The sequence below is a fragment of the Oryctolagus cuniculus genome, chromosome X, assembly GCF_964237555.1.
Source record: "Oryctolagus cuniculus chromosome X, mOryCun1.1, whole genome shotgun sequence".
In the NCBI taxonomy this organism is placed as follows: Eukaryota; Metazoa; Chordata; class Mammalia; order Lagomorpha; family Leporidae; genus Oryctolagus; species Oryctolagus cuniculus.
Genome location: NC_091453.1, coordinates 3,109,486 through 3,132,984, shown reverse-complemented (window position 1 = coordinate 3,132,984; position 23,499 = coordinate 3,109,486). Strand labels below are relative to the sequence as shown.

General features: G+C 42.6%; 1 protein-coding gene across 10 annotated transcripts in view; it reads right to left on the bottom strand.

Annotated features, from left to right (window-relative positions):
• The window catches only part of REPS2 (RALBP1 associated Eps domain containing 2), a 259,100-nt gene extending 236,267 nt beyond the window's left edge, over window positions 1–22,833 (bottom strand). For all 10 annotated transcript variants that reach the window (XM_002719927.5, XM_051827618.2, XM_051827619.2 and 7 more), the window contains exon 1: window positions 22,460–22,833. In XM_002719927.5, coding sequence (XP_002719973.1) covers window positions 22,460–22,696 — 237 coding nt within the window. In that variant the 5' untranslated portion in view covers window positions 22,697–22,833. The remainder of the gene's footprint in view (window positions 1–22,459) is intronic.
• Window positions 22,834–23,499: the final 666 nt, after the last annotated feature.

Here is a 23,499-nt window from a genome sequence, read left to right as displayed (position 1 = left end):
GGAGACTATAATTACTGACCTAGCAAAGGAAACACATTTGCTAGTAAAATAGACAATTCATTACACTTCATCCTTTTGCAAGGGTTATGAACATTTGCTATGACAAAAACCAATATGGGTATAGCAAGAGAGCTGAAATCAAGTATATTTAAGATATGTCAGGGCCAGCACCATGGCGCAATAGGTTAATCCTTTGCCTGCGCACCAGCATCCCATATGGGCACTGGTTTGAGTCCCAGCTGCTCCTTTTCCAATCCAGCTCTCTGCTATGGCCAGGGAAGGCAATAGAAGATAGCTCAAGTCCTTGGGCCCCTGCACCCACATGGGAGACCGGGAAGAAGCACCTTGCTCCTGGCTTAGGATCAGCACAGCTCCAGCCATTGCTACCATATGGGGAGTGAACCAATGGAAGGAAGACCTTTCTCTCTGTCTCTCCCTCTCACTGTCTGTAACTCTACCTCTCAAATAAATAAATAAAATCTTTTTTTTTAAAAAAAGATATACTATAATACATGAAACTGCTAGTAAAAATACAAACACTAATGGAAGAAAAGAAAATACAATGCACACCAAAAGAGAAATCATATATATACATAAGGATATGTACATAAACCCAACCTACTTTTATTATTCAGTACAACTGTTCATTCCAGAAATAGAATATTATAGAATACAGGGTGGCAAACTATTTTTGTAAGTACTTTAGGCTCAGGAGGCTATTTGATCTATCACAACTACTGAACTCTGCCACTGCAGTACAAAAGCAATGTAACAGTAAGTGGCCATATGCCAATAAAACTTTATTTATAGAAACTGAAATTTGAATTTCATGTAATCTCCACATGTCATAAATTGTTCTTTTTTTATTTTCTCCCAACCATTTAAAAATATGAAAGTCATTTTTAGTCCAAAGGCCATACAAAAAAAAAAAGGTGACAAAATGGATTTGACACACAGGCTATATTTTACCAACTCTTGATAGAAGAATGTTCTCAGTCTAAGAACAAACTGGTAAGAAGAAGCAACCAAGTCTTACACACTACACAAAAATGCTTACCAGAAAGAAGTTTGCCTCAACTAGTGACAAAAACTATCAACAATGTATATAGACACTAAATTAGTTAATACACAAAAAGTTCCAAGAGGAGTATTAGATAGCCAGAAAACCACTCAACAACATTTGCAGATGTTATTAGCCACAAGATACTGAATCCAATAGCAAAGGCAATAACTCCATTTCTGTAGTAGTACAAGGCATACCAGGATTAGAGTTATTAGGAGTGTGTGTTTGCCTAACAGTTGAGATGCCAATTAGGACATCAACATCCCCGATCAGAGTGCCTGAGTTCAATTCCTGGCTATGGATCCTGACTCCAGCTTCCTGCTAATGAACCTGCAGTGGTGATAGCTCAAGTAATTGAGTACCTACTGCCCAAGTGGGAAATCTGGATGAAGCTCCTAGTTCCTAGCTTCCACCAGGCCCAGTTCTAACCTTTACAAACAGATAAGGGTACTCAGTTTCTGTCTGTCTGTCTGTCTCTCTCTCTCTCTCACACACACACACACAAATAATTTCTAAAAAAATAATTTCTAAAAAGAATTAGAACTATTAGTTTTAGGTCTAAGATCCTTAATCATGATATTTTCTCAAGACAGTCTCTAAAATTCTCAAACTGAGAGTAAATTTTATTTTGGACCAAAATGCTGTTGTTTACATTTTAAGACATATTTCTAGAAGTGTGATGAAAGGAGGACAAAATGTTTGAGAGTTACTGCTGTAAGAAATTGCCCAGAGGATTTTCCAAAGGAAAAGTTAAGATTAGGGTCAGGGTCTATCCTTGACTATATGTGTCAAGCCAACACTAAAACGGAGATTTGGCCTTTCCCAAGAACTATTCCATTTGAGAACTTACAAGAAGTTACTGTTTGATTAACAGCTCAAAGCTCAACTACTCTACCTGGTAACGTTCTCCTGCTTGGTTTATAAGTACAAAGCATTTAGGTAGAACCGTGTGTTCAAGAATGAGAAAATTATCCCTTCTGGCCAATACCCTTGCATTGAACACTTTGCAGCACCAACAGAAAGAGCAGAGAAGCTGTTTACTTATTACTGTCAGAGGTGGCTGCAGTCATATATACATGGTCCACAGAGGAGGGCTTGTAATTCATAATTATACATAGCACCACTACTTCCTTTTCTTAAATAAAATATTTTGAGAGAGAAAAAAATCAATATTCACTTTGATTTCACAACTTTCAACAATGGAATGCTGGGAAACTGCTCCTGACAAAGCAGCCTGCTATACACGCACCCAACCACCTGTCACTAACATCATTCTTAAACACAAAGGGCTATTTTTAAGTAGTACACAACAGAGATAGATAATATCCCATTGCCATGGCAACAAGTTTTCCATAAGATACGTTAATCCATGAAGAATGAAAATGAGAACAAAGCTATTTCTTTTTATTTGCCTTTTAAGTACAGTATAGGAGAAGGATTTTACATTTCAAGAACTTGGTTTGCTCAATGGGGTCTTAATGTGTTTGAGCATGGTACAAAGAAATTCTGACTATATACAAATACACATATAGCTATTTTTATTGTATAAATTCAAGGTGTGTAGCATGGTATTTTGATATGTAAATACACAGTGAAATTATTACCACAGGTAAACTATTTAACATATCTATTGGGGGCCAGCACTGTGGTATAGTGGGTAAAGCCGCCGCCTGCAGTGCCAGCATGCCATATGGGCACTGGTTCAAGTCCCGGCTGCTCCACTTCCCATCCAGCTCTCTGCTATGGCCTGGGGAAGCAGTAGAAGATGGCCCAAGTCCTTGGGCCCCTGCACCTGTGTGGGAGACCCGGAAGAAGCTCCTGGCTCTTGGCTTCAGATCGGCGCAGCTCCGATCCGAATTGGGGAGTGAACCAGTGGATGAAGACCTCTCTCTCTGCCTCTCCTTCTCTGTGTAACTCCAACTTTCAAAAAAATAAATAAATCTTTTAAAAAACATATCTATCATCTTCCATAGTTAATTGTGAATGTTAATAGCACCTAGAATCCACTGTTATCAATTTTTCAATATAGAATACAAATTTTTATTTATTTATTTATTTAAGAGGCAGAGACAGAGCCGGCGCCGCGGCTCACTAGGCTAATCCTCCGCCTTGCGGCGCCAGCACACCGGGTTCTAGTCCCAGTCCAGGCACCAGATTCTGTCCCGGTTGCCCCTCTTCCAGGCCAGCTCTCTGCTGTGGCCCGGGAAGTGCAGTGGAGGATGGCCCAAGTCCTTGGGCCCTGCACCCCATGGGAGACCAGGATAAGTACCTGGCTCCTACCATTGGATCAGCACAGTGCGCTGGCCACAGCGCGCCAGCCGCAGCAGCCATTGGAGGGTGAACCAACGGCAAAGGAAGACCTTTCTCTCTGTCTCTCTCTCTCACTGTCCACTCTGTCAAAAAAATTTTTTAAAAAATTTAAAAAAAAAGAGGCAGAGGCAGAGACAGAAGAGAGCTCCCATCTGCTGGTTCACTCCCTAAATACCTACAATGTCCAGAGCTGAACCAGGCTGGAGCCAGGAGCAGGAACTCAATCCAGGTATCCCATGCAAGAACCTCCCAGGTTCTGCATTAGTAGGATGCTGGAGTCAGGGGCTAGAGCTGGGTATGGAACCCGGCTACTCTGATATGAGACCTGGGGCATCTTAACAAGCATCTCAACTGCTAAACTAAATGCCCACCCCCAATACAATATTATTAACTATAGTTCTCCTGCTGCCCATTAAACCTCTAGATTTATTTATCCTACAAAACTGCAAGCTTATAACCTTCAACCTAAACTTTCAATTTCCTTCCCCCCCATCACTGATAATCATAGTTCTATTCTGTTTCTGTTTCAGCTTCTTCAGATTCCACATATAAGATTATGCAGTATTTATCTTTATGTATCTGACTTACTTCACTTAGCATAATGTCCTCCAGGTTTATCCATGTTGTCAAAATGGCAGTATCTCCTCTTTTAAGGCTGAATAATATTCCATCATATGTATAATGGTTCTTTGATATACATGGGGGATTTGTTCTAGGACACCCTCTCTCATAGAAGCCAAAATCCTTAGATGATCAAGTCCTTTATACAAAAATGGCACAGTATTTTCATATAACCTAGGCACATCCTCCTGTGATACTTTAAATCATCTCTAGATTACTTACAATACCTAATATAATGTAAATGCTATGTAAATGATTGTGATGTTGTAATATTTATGGAATAATGACAAGGAAGAAAATCTGTACATGTTCAGTACAGATGCAATTTGTAGGGGAATATTTTTGATCTACAGTTGGTTGAATTTACTAATGGGACCCCACAGATATGAATGGCTGACTATACCACAATTTCTTTATTCATTCATCTGTTGACAGACACTTAAGTTGTTTCTATCTCTTGGCTACTGTATTTGTGCAATGAATGTTGTAATGCAAACCTGAAACACTGATTTCAATTCTACTAGATCATATGGTAGTCTTTTTTTCAATTTTTTTTAGATAGCTCCATAGCGTTTTCCATAATGGCTATACCAGTGTACATTCCCATTAACAATGTACTAGGATTCCCTTTCCCTATACCCTCGCCAATATTTGTTATTTCTTGTCTTTTTGATAAGAGCCATCCTAATGTGCATGAAGTGATACCTCATGGTGGTTTTGATTTGCATTTGCCTCGTGATTAGTGATGTTCAGTACCGTTTCATATACTTGTTGATCATTTATATGTGTTCTTCGGAAAAATGTCTAACTGGGTCCTTTGCCTGTTTTTTTTAATCAGATTATTTGTTTTCTTGCTATTAAATGGCACGGGTTCCTTACACATTTTAGAAATTAATTCCCAAAAATATCTAAGTTGCACAAATATTTCCTTCCAATCCATAGTGTGATTTTGTCATTTTGCTGATTGTTTCTTCTGCTGTACAGAAGATTTTTGCTTTTGTTGTCTACACTTTTGGTGTGATATCCAAAAAATCATTGTTAAGGCCACTATCAAGAGTTTTTCCTCTATGTTTTCTTCTAGGAAGTTCATGGTTTCAGGTCTAACATTTAGGTTTTTTATATGTTTGGAGGGGGGGTTATATGAAAAACACATATATTTCTAGTTGATCTTTGTAGATGATATAAGAGTTTTGCTTAATTCTTTTGCACATAAATATTCAGTTTTCCCAACACCATTTACTGAAGAGACTATCCTTTCCTCATTTTATCTCCTTGGTGGTCTTGTCAAAAATTAGTTGACCAGGGCCAGGGCTGTGGCATAGTAGGTAAAAGCCACCACCTGCAGTGCCAACATCCTGTGTGGGCATGGGTTTAAGACCCAGCTGCTTGACTTCTGACACAGCTCTCTGCTATGGCCTGAGAGAGCAATGGAAGACAGTTCAAGTGCTGGGGCCCCTGCAGTACCGTGGGGACCTGGAGGAGGCTCCTGGGTCCTGGCTTCAGATTGGCCCAGCTCCAATCATTTCAGCCATTTGGGAAATGAACCAGCAGATGGAAGACTTCTCTCTCTCTCTCTCCTTCTCCCTCTCCCTCTGCTTCTACCCCTCTGTAACTCTGCCTTTCAAATAAATCAATCTTTAGAAAAAATTAGTTGACAATATACTCTTGAGTTTTTTTCTGGGCTCCCTGTTCTGGCCCATTGATCTACCTGTCTGTTTTTGTAACAAAACCATTCTAATCTTATTACTATTACTTTGCAGTATAATTTGAAACTAGAAAGCGCTATGCCTCCAATTTTTTCTTTCTCAAGATTCTTCTGGTTATTCTGGTTCTTTTGTGGTGCTATACAAATCTTATAATTGTTTCTATTTATGTGGAAAATGTCATTGGAATTTTGATAAGGACTGCATTGATTCTGTACATTGCTTTGGGTACTATGGCTATATTAATAATACTAATTCTTCTAATCCATGAACACAAGGTTTCTTTCAAATGATTTTTGTTTTCTTCTATTTATTTCATCAGTATTTTATAGTTTTCAGTGCACATATCTTTCATTATCTTGGTTAAATTTATTCCTAAGTATTTGATCCTTTTTTATGCTATCACACATGGGACTGTTTTCTTGGTTTCTTTTTCATATAGATCATTACTGGTATAAAGAAATGCAACTTATTTTTGTATGTTGATTTTGTATCCTGAAACTTCATTGAATTCATTTATTAATTCTAACAGGCTTTTCATGAAATCTTTAGGGTTTTCTACACATACGATCACACTATCTGAAAACAGGGATATCACTTATTTTCCAATTTAGATGCTTTTTTTCTTTTTCTTTTCCAATTGCTCTGGCAAGTACTTCTAGTACTGTGTTGAATAAAAGTGACAAGAGTAAGCATTATTGCCTTGTACTGGATCTTAAAAGAAAAATTTTGTTCTTTCCCATGGATTATGATATCAGCTGTGGGACTTTTCATAACAAGCCTTTATTAGGTGAGGATATTTACTCCTATACCTATTTTGCTGAAAGTATTTTAACAGGTGAATTTTAAAATTTTTTCTTTATTTTCATTTTATTTCAAAGTCAGAGATGCAGAGAGATAGAGACAGATTTTCATCTACTCGTTTACTCCCCAAATGTTTACAACAGCAAGGACTTGGCCAGACAAAAGCTAGGAACCTGGAACCCAACCTGGGTAGCACACAGGTGGCAGGGACCCAAACACTTAACCATCTCCTGCTGCCTGCCAGGATGCGCACTAGCAGGAAGGCAGAATCAGAAGCAGAGCCAGGACTTCAACCCAGGCACTCTAATATAAGAGGCAGGCCTCCCAAGCAGCATGTTTACCACCGCGCCAAACACCCACTCTGATTTTGTTGAGAGTCTTTGTCACGAAAGGATGTTAAGTTCTGTTAGATGCTTTTTCAACATCTCTTGAGATGTAGGTTTTATCTTTCATTCTGTTAATGTGGTGTATCACATGTACTGCTTTGTGTACGTATAATCAACCGTGGGGCTGGCACAGTGGCGTAATGGGTAAAGCCGCCGCCTACAGTGTCAGCATCCCATATGGGTGCCAGTTCAAGTCCCAGCTGCTCTACTTCTGATCCAGCTCTCTGCTATGGCCTGGAAAAGCAGTAGAAGATGGCCCAAGTGCTTGGACCTCTTCACCCTCATGGGAAGACTCAGAGGAAGCTCCTGCTCCTGGCTTCAGATCGGCAGAGCCTCTGGCTGTTGCGGCCAATTGGGGAGTGAACCAACGGATGGAAGACCTCTCTGTCTCTCCTTCTCTCTCTGTGTAACTCTTTCAAACAAATAAATAAATCTTTAAAAAAAAAAAAAAAAGTAAAATCAACCTTGTATGCTAGAGGTAAGTCCTACCTGGTCATGGTATATAATTGTTCTGATGTGTTGTTGCAGTTTCCTAGTATATTTTTGAGGATTTTTACATTTATGTTCATCAGAGTTATTGGCTGGTAGTTTTCTTGTGGTGTCTCCATCTGGCATTGGTACAAGGATAATGCTGGCCTCTTAAAATGAGTTTGGAAGTACTCCCTCTACTTGTATTTTTTTGGAAGAGTGTAAGAAGGATTGGTATTAATTCTTGTTTGAATTTTTTTTTAGAATTCATCCATGAAGACATCTGGTCCCAAGCTTTTTCTTTGTTGAGAGCACATAAAGCTATTTTTGGGTGAGAAAGAATCCCTACAGGAATCCTGTCTTTTAGGCAAGGAAAAAAGCCAAACTAGGACTTAGCCATACTCTCAATAATTATAATACACTTTCTCCTCCTTTGAATTAATATCCACTCCCATTTCCCACCAGGTGCAGCTCTCCTAGAAGAATCTGCAAGAGGGTCACTCCCAGTGCTGTGAACAAGAACAAACACTCCAACCCACAGAAATACTTCACTCTGATAAAAAAAAAAAAAGGATACACAGAGACACACATACCCATATCCAAATGCAAACAGACAACCCCATATTACTGAAGGCATCTCTAGAGAACTGGGAAGAGCATCATCAAATGGACCAGTCGTTCCCATCCAGTCCTTTTTTCTCTCTCCTGCCTGATACAACTTGCTCCCATCACCAGCCATATCCCATTCTCCCTAGAATTCAGGACAGTGTTTCCCACTGCAGCTTATAGGCATCCTGTGCTGGCTTTTCCTCCATTTGTCTGCAAGAGCCACTCTCATCCTTCTTCATCCCCTCAGCCTAGGGGCTAATTTCTATAAGCTTCAACACTCAGGCTCCCCTGCCTCTGGATTTTAGTTGGATTAGGACACTGAGAGGCACTGTTGCAAATCAGAGAGCAGGAGACAGAAGTCAGTTACTTGTCCCATATCCCACTAGGCCCTCCATGGCCACAGTTTTGGCAAAGGCTGCATTCCTCCACCACTATCACTCCTGTACAGGGACCAACTTTCACTGCTCTAGCAACAACGTTCTCTCCCTTTTCCCTTTCTGGTCTAGGGATGGCAATGGTTTCCTGCTGCTGATAGTCTCCTCATGCTCCAATGTGCCAGCTTCCACAAAACCTTCTGACCATGCCACTTCCTGTGGGACACTGAATGATACATAACCTTAGCCCAATTTCTGATACATTCCTTGGTTTCAAGTTTTATCTGCCATCCTTGATCTTAGACTGTCCCATGTTCTGCTTTCTATGAGAAAGAAGTTCCTTAGAAATGTGTCCATGTTCTTCCCTCAGACAAACCCACCTGTGGAATCACCCTTTAAGAAAGAATTCCAGGGGCTAGCACTGTGCCATAGCAGGTAAAGCCTCTGCCTGCAGCATCAGCATGCCATATGGGCGTCGATTCAAGTCCTGGCTACTCCACTTCCAATCCAGCTCCCTGTAAATGTGCCTGGGAAAGCAGCAGAGGATAGCCCAAGTTAAGTGGGCCCCTACACACACATGGGAAACCCGCATGAAGCTCCTGGCTCCTGGCTTTCACCCAACCCAGCTCTGGCCATTGTGGCCATTTGGGGAGTGAACCAGCAGATGGAAAATCTCTCTCTCACTTGCTCTCTTTCTCTTTCTCCCTCTCTCCCTCTCTCTCTCTGTAATTCTGCCTTTCAAATATTTAAAAAGAAAGAATTCCAACATTTCCACAGAATTGCTATGGAATCAAGGGCCCCACCACTGAGACTTCATCAAGAAACCACCACCTTTTTTTGTATTTGACAGGTAGAGTTACAGACAGTGAGAGAGAGAGAGAGAGAGAGAGAGAGAGAGAGAGAGAGAGAGAGAGAAAGGTCTTCCTTCCGTTGGTTCAGCCCCCAAATGGCCACTACGGCCAGTGCTGCACCGATCTGAAACCAGGAGCCAGGTGCTTCTCCTGGTCTCCCATGCGGGTTCAGGGGCCCAAGCACTTGGGCCATCCTCCACTGCCCTCCCAGGCCACAGCAGAGAGGTGGACTAAAGGAGGAGCAACCAGGACTAGAACTCAGCGCCCATATGGGATGCTGGCGCCACAAGCAGAGGATTATCCAAGTGAACCACGGCGCCGGCCCCAACCACCACCTTTTAAATCCTTTCTTAAATCCTTTCCTCAGTACAGACTGAATTTCAACCCAAATACATTATGAAAAGTATTACCATAAATCACTTATCTACGTGATTAGGGCAAGTAAGTGAATCACTGCAGCTCAGTCTTGTTTTCGTCAAAACAGGGATAATACTATCTCATAGTTTGATTGTGAAAATTAAATGAGATGAGCATTGTACAAGTTATTGGACAAAGGCAAGTATGTGCTAATCAGTAAACAAATTTTAGCTAGTACTCTGATTGTTAGTATACAGAGTACTTCAAAAGGTTTGTGGAAAATTAAGTGAAAACATAAGTTTATTTTGTCACAAAATAATTAAGAAATCCATGCATAGTTTTTTGCTGGTATGCATTTTCCATGAACTTTTTGAAGGCCCTTATATACGTAGATCTAGAGTAAATTCTGCCCCCAAGGGACATGTGACAATGTCTGGAAACTTTCTTTGTTTTCACACCTGGGAGAGGGACAGCTATGTAGGGAGCTGTGATGCTGCTAGACATCTTAAACATACAGGACAGACAGTCCTTCCCCACCAAATGAAGAACTACCTGGTCCAAAGCACCAGGGAAACCCCAAACTAGGACAAAAAATAAATTAAAAGGAGCTAAAATATGCACACATAAAATTCGACATGCTTTACTGCCATTGCTATCTCATTATTAGCACTGTACAGGTACCAGAATGTATACAAAAGAAAGGAGTTAAAATATTTTTAAAAGATTCCAAAGGAAAATTAAAAAAAAAAAAAACTCAAAAAGCAAAGCACAGCAAACACCTGCAGGGGCTAAAAGCTATTGGTGCATTATCATCTATTCTTCACAAGGCTGACCTTGAAGTAAGGGAGACACAAAGAGATTATTGTATTAAATATGTCCTTTTGAAGTCATCAAAGGCAAACACTACACATTTCAGAAAGCCTGCCATTAAAAAAATTCTTAATTGCTGGCATTTATGGGCTTTACTTCAATTATTCAGGAAATTAACACAGGTGAAACACATAATTACCCTCAGGAGACTGAACCAAGATATTTTCTGTAAACTAAAGGTAAAGTGTTACAAATGAATTAAGTCAAAGCAAATATTTCCTCCTGCCTAACGTTAATAGTCTCATGTGGTCCTGAATTATATGATGAGGAGAGCTGAGTTTGTCAAATCATTTTGTCCTTCAAGTCTACATTCTAGCCAAAGTTTCCAAAGCAGAGATAGTACTAAATAAAACAGGCCCAACAAGGGGTTGGCACTTGCTCCAAAGGGGCTCTCCCGAAGCACAGCTCATCATCCTTGGCAGTGAAGCACAGCTGAGAGGGCCAGATAAAAAGGTCAGGGGCACAGCTCAGAGCTGGCACTGCAGGGTCTGCAGGGTGAGGTCTGGAGAGAACAGTTGAGCATCCATTTGCTCTGGGCTTCCTACAGGATGGACTGGAGGAGGCTGGACAATAGCAGCCTTATGGAATCTCACTCCTAACCCTGGACTTGCCAGCAGTGCTGCTACCATTTGACTTTCAAAACAATGAACGTCAAAGAATCAATACAATCGCCAACACCTCGCCAACTCCTGAGAGCAGGGCTTCATGACTGTTTTTATGCTACAGTCCCTTTGGAAGCTGCTCTCTAGACCTCTTCTGAGGATGCTTGAAAACACGTAAAATTAAACACTTAAAATGCATAAACTTATAAAAGAAATATGCTTAAATGTAACTATCAAACATTACAAAACAAATCTGTGGTACTAATAAATGTGGTTCCTTTTTAACACAATGAATAACAAGATCAGGCAGTATCTAAGCTATCATAAACCATCACTGAAATATCTGTGACAATGTTAATATGACTTTTAAAAATATCCTGATGCAAACATTTGGCACAGTGGTTAAGATGCCACTTGGGACACCTGCATCCCACGTTGCATTGCCTGATTTCAGACCCAAGCTCTACTTCCAATCCAGGTTTCTGCAGGCACACATCCTGGGAGGCAGCAGATGATGGCTCAAGTACTTGGGTCCCTGCCACCCACACAGAGACCTGGATTGGGTTCCTGGTTCCAGTTTCAGCCTGGCCCAGCCAGGTCATTTGAGGAATGAACTAGTGGATGGAAGATTTCAAATAAATATTTAATTTTTTAAGATTTATTTTATTTATTTGAAAGGCAGAGTTACAGAGAGACAGAGACAGAGACGGAGAGAACTTCCATCCTCTGGTTCACTCCCCAAATGGCTGCAACAGCCAGGGATAAGCCAGATGGAAGCCAGGAGCTTTATATGGGTCTCTCATGGGGGTGGCAGGGACCCAAGCATTTGGGCCATCTTCTGCTGCTCTCCCAGGTGCATTAGCAGGGAGCTGGATCAGAAGTGGAGCAGCCAGGACTCAAATCAGCACTCATATAGGATACTGGCATTGCAGGAAGCAGCTTAACCTGCTATGCAACAACTCTGGTCCCTAAAAAACAAGTTAACAAGGCTGCTTTGGGGTTTAAAAACATTATATATATAAAAATATACACACACATATCACCTGTTTCTATAGGTGATAAAGTCACGTGTACTACGAATACTACTGTGGTGTGCTGCTTACATGCATAACAGAAGGAAATGCTCAATTTTAGTTAGGGAGCATTAATGAAAATAGAGATGTCTCTTTTGTCCCACATCTATATGCAAAGGTTCCTGAACTGCACTCTGGTTAGGAAGATTCGCTTGAGAGCATTCTGGGCAGAGTAGTGCTTTCCCACTTTTACTTCCTGCCTCCTACAAGTTAAAAGGAAAAACAAACTTCCTAAAGAAATTGAAAATAACTAAGATTATATAACTTTTCTAGTTCTACTTAGAATAAGAAAATGAATTATATATGAACGTGTTTCTTTAAAAGATACAGAAATTCAAAATTAGTGGCTAAGCAACACATGTATACATATATATATTCTAGCCTCCAAAAGCTAAACAAAATAATTTTCTGCTTCAGACAAAGCCTGGAAAGCAAGTATGGTGGAGAACTGCTCAGATATCACCCTAACAATTGTCACTCCAAGGTGTTCATGCTTTTGTATAATCCTCTCTGCTTCTCCTTGAGTACACACAGAACCTGCGTCTTGCTTCCAATCAACAAATAGGGAAAAGGTGATGAGATGTTGCCTATCTTCACAGAACAGAGTTACTATTCTGCTGCGCTTGAAGAAGCAAATAGCCATGTGTGAACTGCCTATAAAAATGGGCAGGGGAGGAGCCAGTGCTGGGGCGTAGTGGGTAAAGCTGCCGCCTGCAGTGCCAGCATCCCATATGGGCACCAGTTCGAGTCCCGGCTGGTCTACTTCCCATCCAGCTCTCTGCTGTGGCCTGGGAAAACAGTGGAAGATGGTCCAAGTGCTTGGGCCCCTGCACCCGTGTGGGAGACCAGAAAGAAGCTCCTGACTCCTGGCTTCGGATTGGCACAGCTCCAGCCATTGCAGTCAATTGGGGAGTGAACCAGCGGATGGAAGACCTCTCCCTCTTTCTCTCTCTGACTCTCCTTCTCTCTCTGTGTAACTCTTTCAAATAAATAATTTTTTTTTAAAAAAAAAAAAAAGGTCATGGGACAGGGAACTATGGGAAGCCTCAAGAAACTGAGGGTCTCAGTCACAAAATCACTAGAAGCTGAATTATTCCATCAGCCACTTGAGTTAGGATGAGATCCTCAAGCTTCAGAAAGGCAGCCCAATTGATACCTTGATCTCAAAGTTAGAATCTGAGCCAAGGACTCAGTTAAGCCATATCCAGATTCCTGACCCTTAGAAACTGGGAGATCATAAATGTGTGTTTTAAGCTGCAAAAATGCGGTAATTCATTATAGAGTAATAGATAAATATGTAATGACCAATAGAGGAGGTGACCAACACCCCAGTTTGCCTGGGATTGTCTGAAAACTGGAGGTCTCAGACTCAGGAAAACCTTCAGTCTTGAGCAACCCAGGTTTATTGGTTACCTACCAGTAGATGTGCATGAAGAACAGAATGCCATGAATACAAAATATCTGATATTTGCCTTAGGAAACAAATATAAAGCTTGAAAAAAATCTGAAAAGAAAACAAACCCCTTTTTTTAATTTATTTGAAAGAGAGTTACAGATAGAGGTAGAGACAGAGACAGAGAGAGAGGTCTTCCATCCACTGACTCAATCCCCTAATGGCTACAACCTCCAAAGCTGAGCCAATCCGAAGCCAGGAGCCAGGAGCTTCTTCTAGGTCTCCTATGTGGGTGCAGGGGCCCAAGGACTTGGGCCATCCTCTACTGCCTTCCCAGGCAATAGCAGAGAACTGGATCAGAAGAGAAGCAGACAGGACTAGAACCGGCGCCCATATGGGATGCTGGCACTGCAGGCCAGGGCTTTAAACCGCTGTGCCACAGCACCAGCCCCATCACAAACCCTTTTTTAAAAGGTATAAATAGGCCAGCACCGCGGCTCACTAGGCTAATCCTCCACCTACGGCACCGGCACCCCAGGTTCTAGTCCTGGTTGGGGCGCTGGATTCTGTCCCGGTTGCTCCTCTTCTAGTCCAGCTCTCTGCTGTGGCCTGGGAAGGCCGTGGAAGATGGCCCAAGTGCTTGGGCCCTGCACCTGCATAGGAGACCAGGAAGAAGCACCTGGCTCCTGGCTTCGGATCGGCGCAGCCCGCTGGCCGTAGTGGCTATTTGGGGGGTGAACCAATGGAAAAGGAAGACCTTTCTCTCTCTCTCTCTCTCACTGCCTAACTCTGCCTGTGTCCCCCCAACAAAAAAAAAGTATAAATAGGGGCCAGCACCATGGTGCAGTAAGTTAATCCTCAGTCTGCAGCACCAGCATCCCATATGGGCGTAGGTTCTAATCCTGGCTGCTCCTCTTCCAATCCAGCTCTCTGCTGTGGCCTGGGAAAGCAGTGGAAGATGGCCCAAGTCCTTGGGCCCCTGCACACACATGAGACTGGGAAGAAGCACCTGGCTCCTGGCTTCAGATCAGCACAGCTCTGGCCCTTGCAGCCATTTGCAGAGTGAACCAACAGACGGAAGACCATTCTATATCTCTCCCTCTCACTGTCTGTAACTCTACCTCTCAAATAAATAAATAAAATATTTTTAAAAAGGTATAAATAGCAAAAGTACCCAGTATTTCCACAAAACCAAGGTTCTATGTCCTTAAAGTACAGCAGTCTCTACTTAGGAGTGTGAAACTAGGACAATGTGCAAGTCCATACTGTACTTCTAATCTTCAGTTGGTTACTTTTTCAGTCTCCCTATTGGTTTCTTTGACAGGCAGATTTAGACAGACAGAGAGAGAGAGCGAGAGAGGTCTTCCTTCTGTTGGTTCACCCCCCAGATGGCCTCTACGGCAGGCGTGCTGCGCCGATCCAAAGCCAGGAGCCAGGTGCTTCCTCCTGGTCTCCCATGTGGGTGCAGGGCCCAAGCACTTGGACCATCCTCCACTGCCCTCCCAGGCCACAGCATAGAGTTGGACTGGAAGAGGAGCAACCAGGACAGGACCAGCGCCTCAACTGGGACTAGAACCTGGGGTGCCGGCGCCACAGGTGGAGGACTATCCAAGTGAGCCGCGGTGCCAGCCTCCCTATTGGTTTCTTTAATGATTGTTAATCATTTCCCAAGCATCATTACCCTGATGACCGGCAATGGCTTCATCATGCTGAACAATATCAGTCTTGCCGTTTAGCATAAGCCACAGATAAATAGCTTGTGCACACTCCCATCTCCTTCTAACCAGCTCGAGGTTTCTTCCTTATAGATAAATGCTATGAATTTTATATGTCTGAAACTTGCTTCAGAATTATAAAGGGGAAGGCAACAGAGGTAGAATTAGAATGGCTGGCGCTGTGGCTCACTTGGCTAATCCTCCGCCTGCGGCACTGGCACCCCGGGTTCTAGTCTTGGTTGGGGCACTGGATTCTGTCCCGGTTACTCCTCTTCCAGTCCAGCTCTCTGCTGTGGCCCGGGAAGGCAGTGAAGGATGGCCCAAGTGCTTGGGTCCCTGCACCTGCATGGGAGACCGGGAGGAAGTACCCGGCTCCTGGCTTCGGATCGGCGCAGTGCCAGCCATAGCGGCCATTAGGGGAGTGAACCAACAGAAGGAAGACCTTTTTCTCTATCTGTCTCTCACTGCCTATAACTCTCTCACTTTCTCTCTCTCTCACTGTCTAACTCTGCCTGGCAAAAAAAATAAAAATAAAATAAAAAATAAATATATAGAATGGAACTGGCAATGCACTGATGGTTTTTGAACCTGATGGCAAGAGCAGTGGGATATAATACATTATTCTGCCTACTTATTTCTATTTGACCTTTTCTATTTTTAAAAAAAGGATGAGAAAAAAAGAAATCTCATCAAAGTCTAATTAATTAGCCCAAAGGTCTTTTAGCACTCTCAAGAATATCAGTGGACTTTCTGTTATCTATAAGGGTATTTTCAATATTCATACATGTTTAGAATAGTCCTCCAGCCATGTGGAGTTTTACATAAATAAGGAAAAATGCTGCCTACTTTCCTTTGGCATCCAGTTCTCGACAGTACCTGAACGATGAGTCATGGTTAGGGTAGGTAATAAAGATTTTTTGAAAGGCAACATAAACGAGCTAAAGCTACATTTGTCAGGAAGGACAAATTCCAAAAACATAACAATAATAGGAAAAATGAGTTGCACAAGATTACAGGGTATGATACTCCTCATTTTGCCTTGCAAATACATTCAAAACAACATGTTGAGTGGGTATTTAGCAGTTAAGACGCCGCTTGACACACCTGTATCCTTTATCAAAGTGCCTGTGTTCAAGTTCTGGCTCTGTTCCCGGCTCTAGCTTCCTAACAATGTGCACCCTGGAAGGCAGCAGGTGATGGCTCAAGTGCTTGGGTCCCTGCCACCCATGTGGGAGATCCAGATGGAGTTCTGGGCCCTTGGCTTCAGCCTGGTGCAGGCTCAGCTCATGCAGGCATTTGGAGAATGAACAAGTAGATGGGAGATCTCTCTCTCTCTCTCTCTCTCTCTGCCTTTTAAATAAACAAATTAAACAACTAAAATAAATTTTAAAAATCAAAACAACACATTGTTTCCATGATTTAGAAACACACTCACAGCCACATAAAAACACTAAAAATAGAAAGAAATTTTCAAATCATACACATCAAATTCAGGATACCAGTAACCTCTGGGGGAAGGAGGGAGGGATAGAAGAAGGAAGGGGAATGGAACCATAGAATGGACCCTTGGAAGCTTTAGCTCCAGCTGGGCTGCTTTGCTTCTTACACTGAATGATTGGTACACTGTTATTTGTTGAGTGACTCTAGTTTTGCATGCCTGAGATATTTTATTATAAAAGAGTCAACAAATAACTACTAGGCAAATATCCTTTTAACCAGACAATTGTTTGGTTCTGATACTTTCTCTATTTGCTCCCATTTACTCTCTTTTAGGAAAAAAATTACTAACTCAAACTGTATGTGAGGGAAAGTCTTCAAAAAGTTCATGGAAAATATGTATTATTAAAAGTTCTGCATAGATTTCAAAATTTTTATGCCAAAATAAACTTATCTTCTAATTCCATTTTTTTCAGATTTTTTGAGGTTCCCTTGGATAGATCTTGTTACTCTTATATTTTTAAGATTTATTTATTTATTTGAAAGGCAGAGCAACATAGAGGAGAGGAGGGACAGAGAGAGAGAGACAGAGACAGAAAGATCTTCCACCTGCTGGTTCACTCCTCAAATGGCTTCAACAGCCAGAGCTGTGCCAGTCTGGTTTGGAGCCAGGAGCTTCTTCCAGGTCTCCCGTGTGGATGTAGGGGTCCAAGCATTTGGGCCATCTCCTGATGCTTTCCCAGGTGCATAAGCAGGGAGCTACATTGGAAGTGGAGCAGCTAGGACTTCAACCAGCACCCATATGGGATGCCAGTGCAGCAGGAGGCAGCTTTACCTGCTAAGCCACAGCATCATCCCCAATAAATAAATCTTTTTTAAAAAGAAAATTGTTTTCTTTAATATAGTTTTAATATAAATATAGTTTTCTTTAATAAAAAATTGCTTCAAATATTTAAAGGAAAACCTTTAGAAATGACCTCTCCCTAAAGTTGATGCTAGGCACAGAGATTTTTCAAATATTCCCTACTTCTCACAACTTTGCTTTACTTCTTTGCCTCAAAGCAATTAAACAATCAGACATGTTACCGCATTTCCTCATCCCACTGAATGATTTCAGAATTCACAGTGTTTTATAACCATTCCCCTTAATGTCCAATAATTGTATTATAAAAATGAAAAACAATTATAGTGGGGCCAGCGCTGTGGCGTAGCAGGTAAAGCCACCACCTGCAGTGCTGGCATCCTGTATGGGTGCCGGTCCAAGTCCCGGCTGCTCCACTTCCAATCCAGCTCTCTGCTATTGCTTGGAAAAGCAGTAGAAGATGGCCCCAAGTCCTTGGGCCCCTGCACCCACGTGAGACCTAGAGGAAGCTCCTGGCTGGCTGGCTCGCTCACTCGCTTTCTCTCTCTCTGCCTCTGCCTCTCCTTCTCTATCTGTGTAACTGACTTTCAAATAAATAAATAAACCTTTAAAAAAATTATAGTGATGACTGAAATGTGCATAGCATTCCTAAAAGCTAAACAGTATCCTAAAAGATATAGAATATAAAGGAATTGATATAATTTATTTCATTACATCAAATATAAAACATCATTTTATGGTAAATATTTTATTTTTAGGTGTTACATTTCAAGTCTTTCCTTAACCCAGATAAAAACCCTAAAGTAGAAAAACGTTTGCATTGAAATGCAAGCTCCATGAGGACATGGATCTGTGTTTGAGTCACTGCAGTAACCTTAGCACCTAGGACAGTGCCTGACATCCATGGGAAACCTGAGAGCATATCAAACCCAAGCCTAATTCCCACCATACCCTATGCCTTCTAGCAAAATGCTAGCCTTATGAATACCAACGAAATACTTCATAACCTTGGAAACCAGTCACTCTAACCTTTATACATCTTTGTCTTGAAATATTAAGAAGCCATTTATCTGTTCTCAGATATTCCCATTTTCTTTTTCTAGTTAAAAGTATTTCATTTTACCACATTCTGCCTAGTGCTAGGATCCTGCTTTAAAGTAAATCAGCACATGAAAACAAATGATCTATAAAGAGAACAAAAGACTTTTAAAATAGGCTATTGTGATGCATTAAAATATAATTCAAGATGGCTCAGTATCACATGTCATTAGAGAATTGCAAATTGAAGCAACAGTGAAATATCAGCACGCACAAATTTGAGTGGCCAAAATCAACATTGACAATACCAAATGCCAACAAAGATGGAGAATGAAAGGAACTGTCATTTATTGCTGGTGAGAAAGTAAAATAGTTACAGTCATTTTGGAAGACTGGCAGTTTCTTAGAAAACTGAACACACTCCTACTATACAATCTAGCAATCATGTTCTGTGCTATTTACACAACTAAAAATGTAAATTCACACACAAAAAAACTTGCACACAGGTGTCTATAAAAACTCTCTGCATAACTGACAAAACTTGGGAGCAACCAAGATGTCTTTCAAATAGGTGAGTGGATAAACTATGGTACAACCAAACAATGCAATATTATTCAAGCTAAAAAGAAAGGAACCACCAAACCATGAGAAGACACAGAGGAATCTTAAATATATATGACTAAATAAAAGAAATCAATCCGCAAAGGTTTCATGTTATATGATCCAACTCTAAGACATTTAAAAAAAAAAAGGCAAAACTTTGGCGAAAGTAAAAAGATCAATGGTTTCCAGGGGTCAGTGACAAGGGAGTGATGACAGCACAGAGGATCTGTAAGGTGTGAAACTATTCGGTATGCTACTGTAATGGTGGAAACATGCCAACAGACTCATACATTTGTCCAAATCCAAAGAATGCATAACACCAAGAGTGGGCCCTAATGCCAACTCTAGACTTTGGGCAACAATGACACAGTATAGGCCTATCAATTGTAACAAATGTGCCACTGGGGTGCAAGAGGCTGATAGTGGCAGAGCCTATACCTATATGGGGACAGAAGGTATATGAGGACTTCTACACTCTTGGCTCAATTTTGCTGTGAACCTATAACCTCTGGAAAAATAGTTTATTGTAAAAGTAGGCTGAGACTACATTACACATACACACAAGGTGTTCAAAACACTCGTGGAGGGGCCGGCGCTGTGGCGCAGTGGGTTAATGCCCTGACCTGAAGCGCCAGCATCCCATATAGGCGCTGGTTCTAGTCCCGGCTGCTCCTCTTCCGATCCAGCTCTCTGCTATGGCCTGGGATAGCAGTAGAAGATGGCCCAAGTCCTTGGGCCCCTGCACCCACGTGGGAGACCTGGAGGAAGTTCCTGACTCCTGGCTTCAGATTGATGCAGCTCCAGGCATTGCAGCCATCTGGGGAGTGAATCAGAGGATGGAAGACCTCTCTTTGTCTCTACCTCTCTCTGTAACTCTTTCAAACAAACAAAAATAAATCCAAGAAAAAAACTCGTGGAAAATGTTTACCATGAAAAAAACTAAGTATGAATTTCAATTTTTCACACCAAAATAAAGCTATCTTTAAGAGATGTTTTTAAAAGTAAGATCCATGTATAGTTATTTCATCATACACATTTCCCATGAATTTTTTGAAGAATCTTGGTATATATCAACTGCAAAAAATCCTTAAAATAACTCTGTAGGCTCACTTTCATAACAAAGCAACAGGTGTAGTGGTTTATTTTTACTACAAAAAGAAGATAAAATGAAGAATTTTTATAGAACATTTATTCCTGGTAAGATGGCAAGACTCTCACCCTTCCTGGAACATTATGGTAATTTAATTGTATGCTTATTAAGAGGAACATTTGGCCGTTACCATAGAAACTACCAGGGCTGGTTGTTGCCTCCATGATTTGAGCAGTTATACCTGTTGGGCTACTTAAATCTAAACTTTCAGGTTCCTGTTTAACAGGGAAAGGGTAAGAGTGGCTAATACATGGATGGAGTTCTGCAAATTAAGGTGAACAGCACACACACACACACACACACACACACCACCAAAGTGGTGGGTAAAAATTAGGTGGCTACCAGTTGCTAAGTCTGCCTGACTCTCTTAGGATTACATTTCCCTGTCTAGGATGGCAGTAATGTTCATTTTCACCTATACCAGAATATCAGGTTATTGTAACTTTGTCAGGATAAAGGGGAAGGACGTGTTTTGTTTCACTGGGCTGGAAAAGGGAACTTAGAGCTCTGAGAGATTTACTCTACACAATCTTCAAGAGACGTCTGCTTTTGCCAACATCTAAACCAGTGTTTTGTAAGCCATTTTCAACTGGACATCGAGAATATAATCTCACTGATACAAAGACACTGTGCTTTGGAATCTTTTAAGCCATAAGTATCTCAAGGAAGCATGGGTTCAAATACCAGGAAAGTCCCCTCCCCAATTCAGTTTTAATATGCCCACCTCCTCTTATCAATTCAATGTGACAATGACAACAAAATAAGCCTTAACAGGGGCCCAGGTGTCACTTAATTCTGCCTCAGCCACCTATTCTCTTGCAGCTAGCAAGTAGCCACACGTTTAATAAATGTATTATGCTCAGGAGTACACTAAAGGCCTCATCTAACAGCCATGGTTTCTGACAAAGGACACGGACTTTCTCTTTACCTGACCCAGCTCAATCGCTCACCAGCCATGGCAGAACCACCTGCATATCAAGGACTTCTTTGTGAACAAACAGCCGTGCCAAGTTCTATGAATACTAACTATATTTTCAGAAATCCTAAATTTGAAAAGGTGAAAGATTACAGAATGGCTAAATTTATGCTCACAAACATATGAGCATATGCATGCTCCAGCAGTGTACAATGCAGACAATCTTGAGTGATAAAAAAAAAAAAACACGATACTGCCAGTACCACTTAGAAACTAGATTTTAAAACAACACTTGCCACTCTAAATATTCAATTGTGCTAATATCTTTAATAATATTGATTGTAAAAAATAAAAAGGCTTCATTTCATATTTTGGTTCTGATATTAAAATCTTATCACCATTTCGTGCTGGTGACACCAAATGACAAAGGGCTTATCTAGTCTTTCTCCAAGCTCGAAGGAAAGCACAAAATAAAACAGCATCTGCTGTGGTTCACCTTTTCCTTTTCCAGCTATGGGGCAGCCAGAAGGAGGAAGCTAGGCCATCCATTAATTTCCAGTTCTGTTCCAAGTCCAGGTAATGATAATGTAGGAAACCACAGCTGTTCCCTATGGTGTACTAAGGTTCACCTCTAGCCCCAGATGGAGAACTTGACTTTGACTTTACCAACGTCCTCTTGCAGCTCCATGTCCCTGCTCTGCAACTTGTCATTAGGTTCTCCAGTTTAATACCAACATGCAGAAAAACATTACTAGGCATGGATAGTTAGATAGTAGATATGTTTATATCACAAGTGTATGGAGAGGACGACGTTCAGACCTGGGCCAGGAACCAGACACACATGCACACACCCGTCAGGTGCAAACCCCACTCAGGAGAGGGAGGGGCAGGAGCAGCGAGCAGAGGTTAAACCAGACACCAGCCAAAACAAACATCACTTCCAGAACGGGGCAAACTTTGGGTCTGGGCGGCTTCGGAGAACCAGAAATGGCCGGAGAAGTGGAGAGGGTGTTACTTCGTCTCAGGGAAAAAAGACGGGGAGCTCACCCAACACTGGGCGAGGATCTGAGCTGCGGAAGAGGCTGGTGTCCCCTAGAGACAAGGGCGTCGCCGCCATCCCCGGCTGCGGAGGCCCCTGAGACCTGGATTAGGCCTCCGGGTCTCTAGGAGCAGCCCTGTCTCCCCACTCGCGCCCCCCGTTCCCACAGACACTGTCCTCACAGACCCACAGGGACAAAACGCGCAAGGACCTACCTGGTGCAGCGTCTCGGCTGGCAGCTGCGACGCCCTGAACAGGTCGGCCACAGGACCGGCAGCCGCAGTGGCGGCGCTTAGAACGACCCTGGCGCCCTCGGGGGGCCCTGTCACAGGGCCCCCGGTTGCAGCGCCCGCACAGCGCGCGAAGAGCTCGGAGTAGCACTGCTGCTCGCCCTCGCTCAGCAGCAGAGGCGGCGGCCCAGAGCCGCAGCCTCCGCCCGCCGCAGCCTCCATGGGGCCTGCAAAGGGGCCCGACCGAACACCGTCTTCGGCTAAGGTACACCAGTCGCCGCCACAGCCACAGCCACAGCCACCGCCTCGGCCTTGGCCGCCGCCGCCCCCACGCCCCGCAGCTGCCGCGCGGCTGCTTCCTCCCGGCGCGCGCCGGCCCCGCCCCCGGGCTTGAATGTTGTGCCTCTGCCGCGCGGCACATGGAGACAGGCGCGGCGCCGACCAATCGCAACCTAAGATCGCACCCAGGCGCCGCCCCTGAAGCCGGCCCCGCCCCACCCCGCCCCTCGCCAGGTAACTAACTCCGCGCGCAGTCAGCTCAGCCTCTGCTCTGCAGGTGGTGCGGGGCAGGAGGGCTAGGGGGAGTCTCTGGCTCTGCCATGGCTGGGAAGGAAACATCCAGATCTACCTGGAAACTTAACGCTTTGCGGGGGGCGCGGGGGGTGCAGAATGCTGTGGTTTTCTCCTTAGGAGGCTGGAATGGATGTGGTGCCCGCACCACGTCTTGCCCTTCCTCAAAAAAGGACAAAGCCTGAGAAATTAGGTTTTCATTTTCCTGTAGTAGTACTGATTACGTCTTGAAAAGCCGGATAACAGATGACCATAGGAATGAAAGGAGTCCCAGTTATTACCCAGGGCATTCAGAGTGGTGAAAGAGTTAGGCCACTTTCTCATGTGCGGCTCAAGCCTGGACTTGAGCCTTAAGGAATAACATTGGCCACTCTGAAATACTGGAGTAATCAGAGGGTTTTCTTTAAGCCTTTATTGCAAATCATTTGATCCAAACTCTGATTTTACAGATGAGA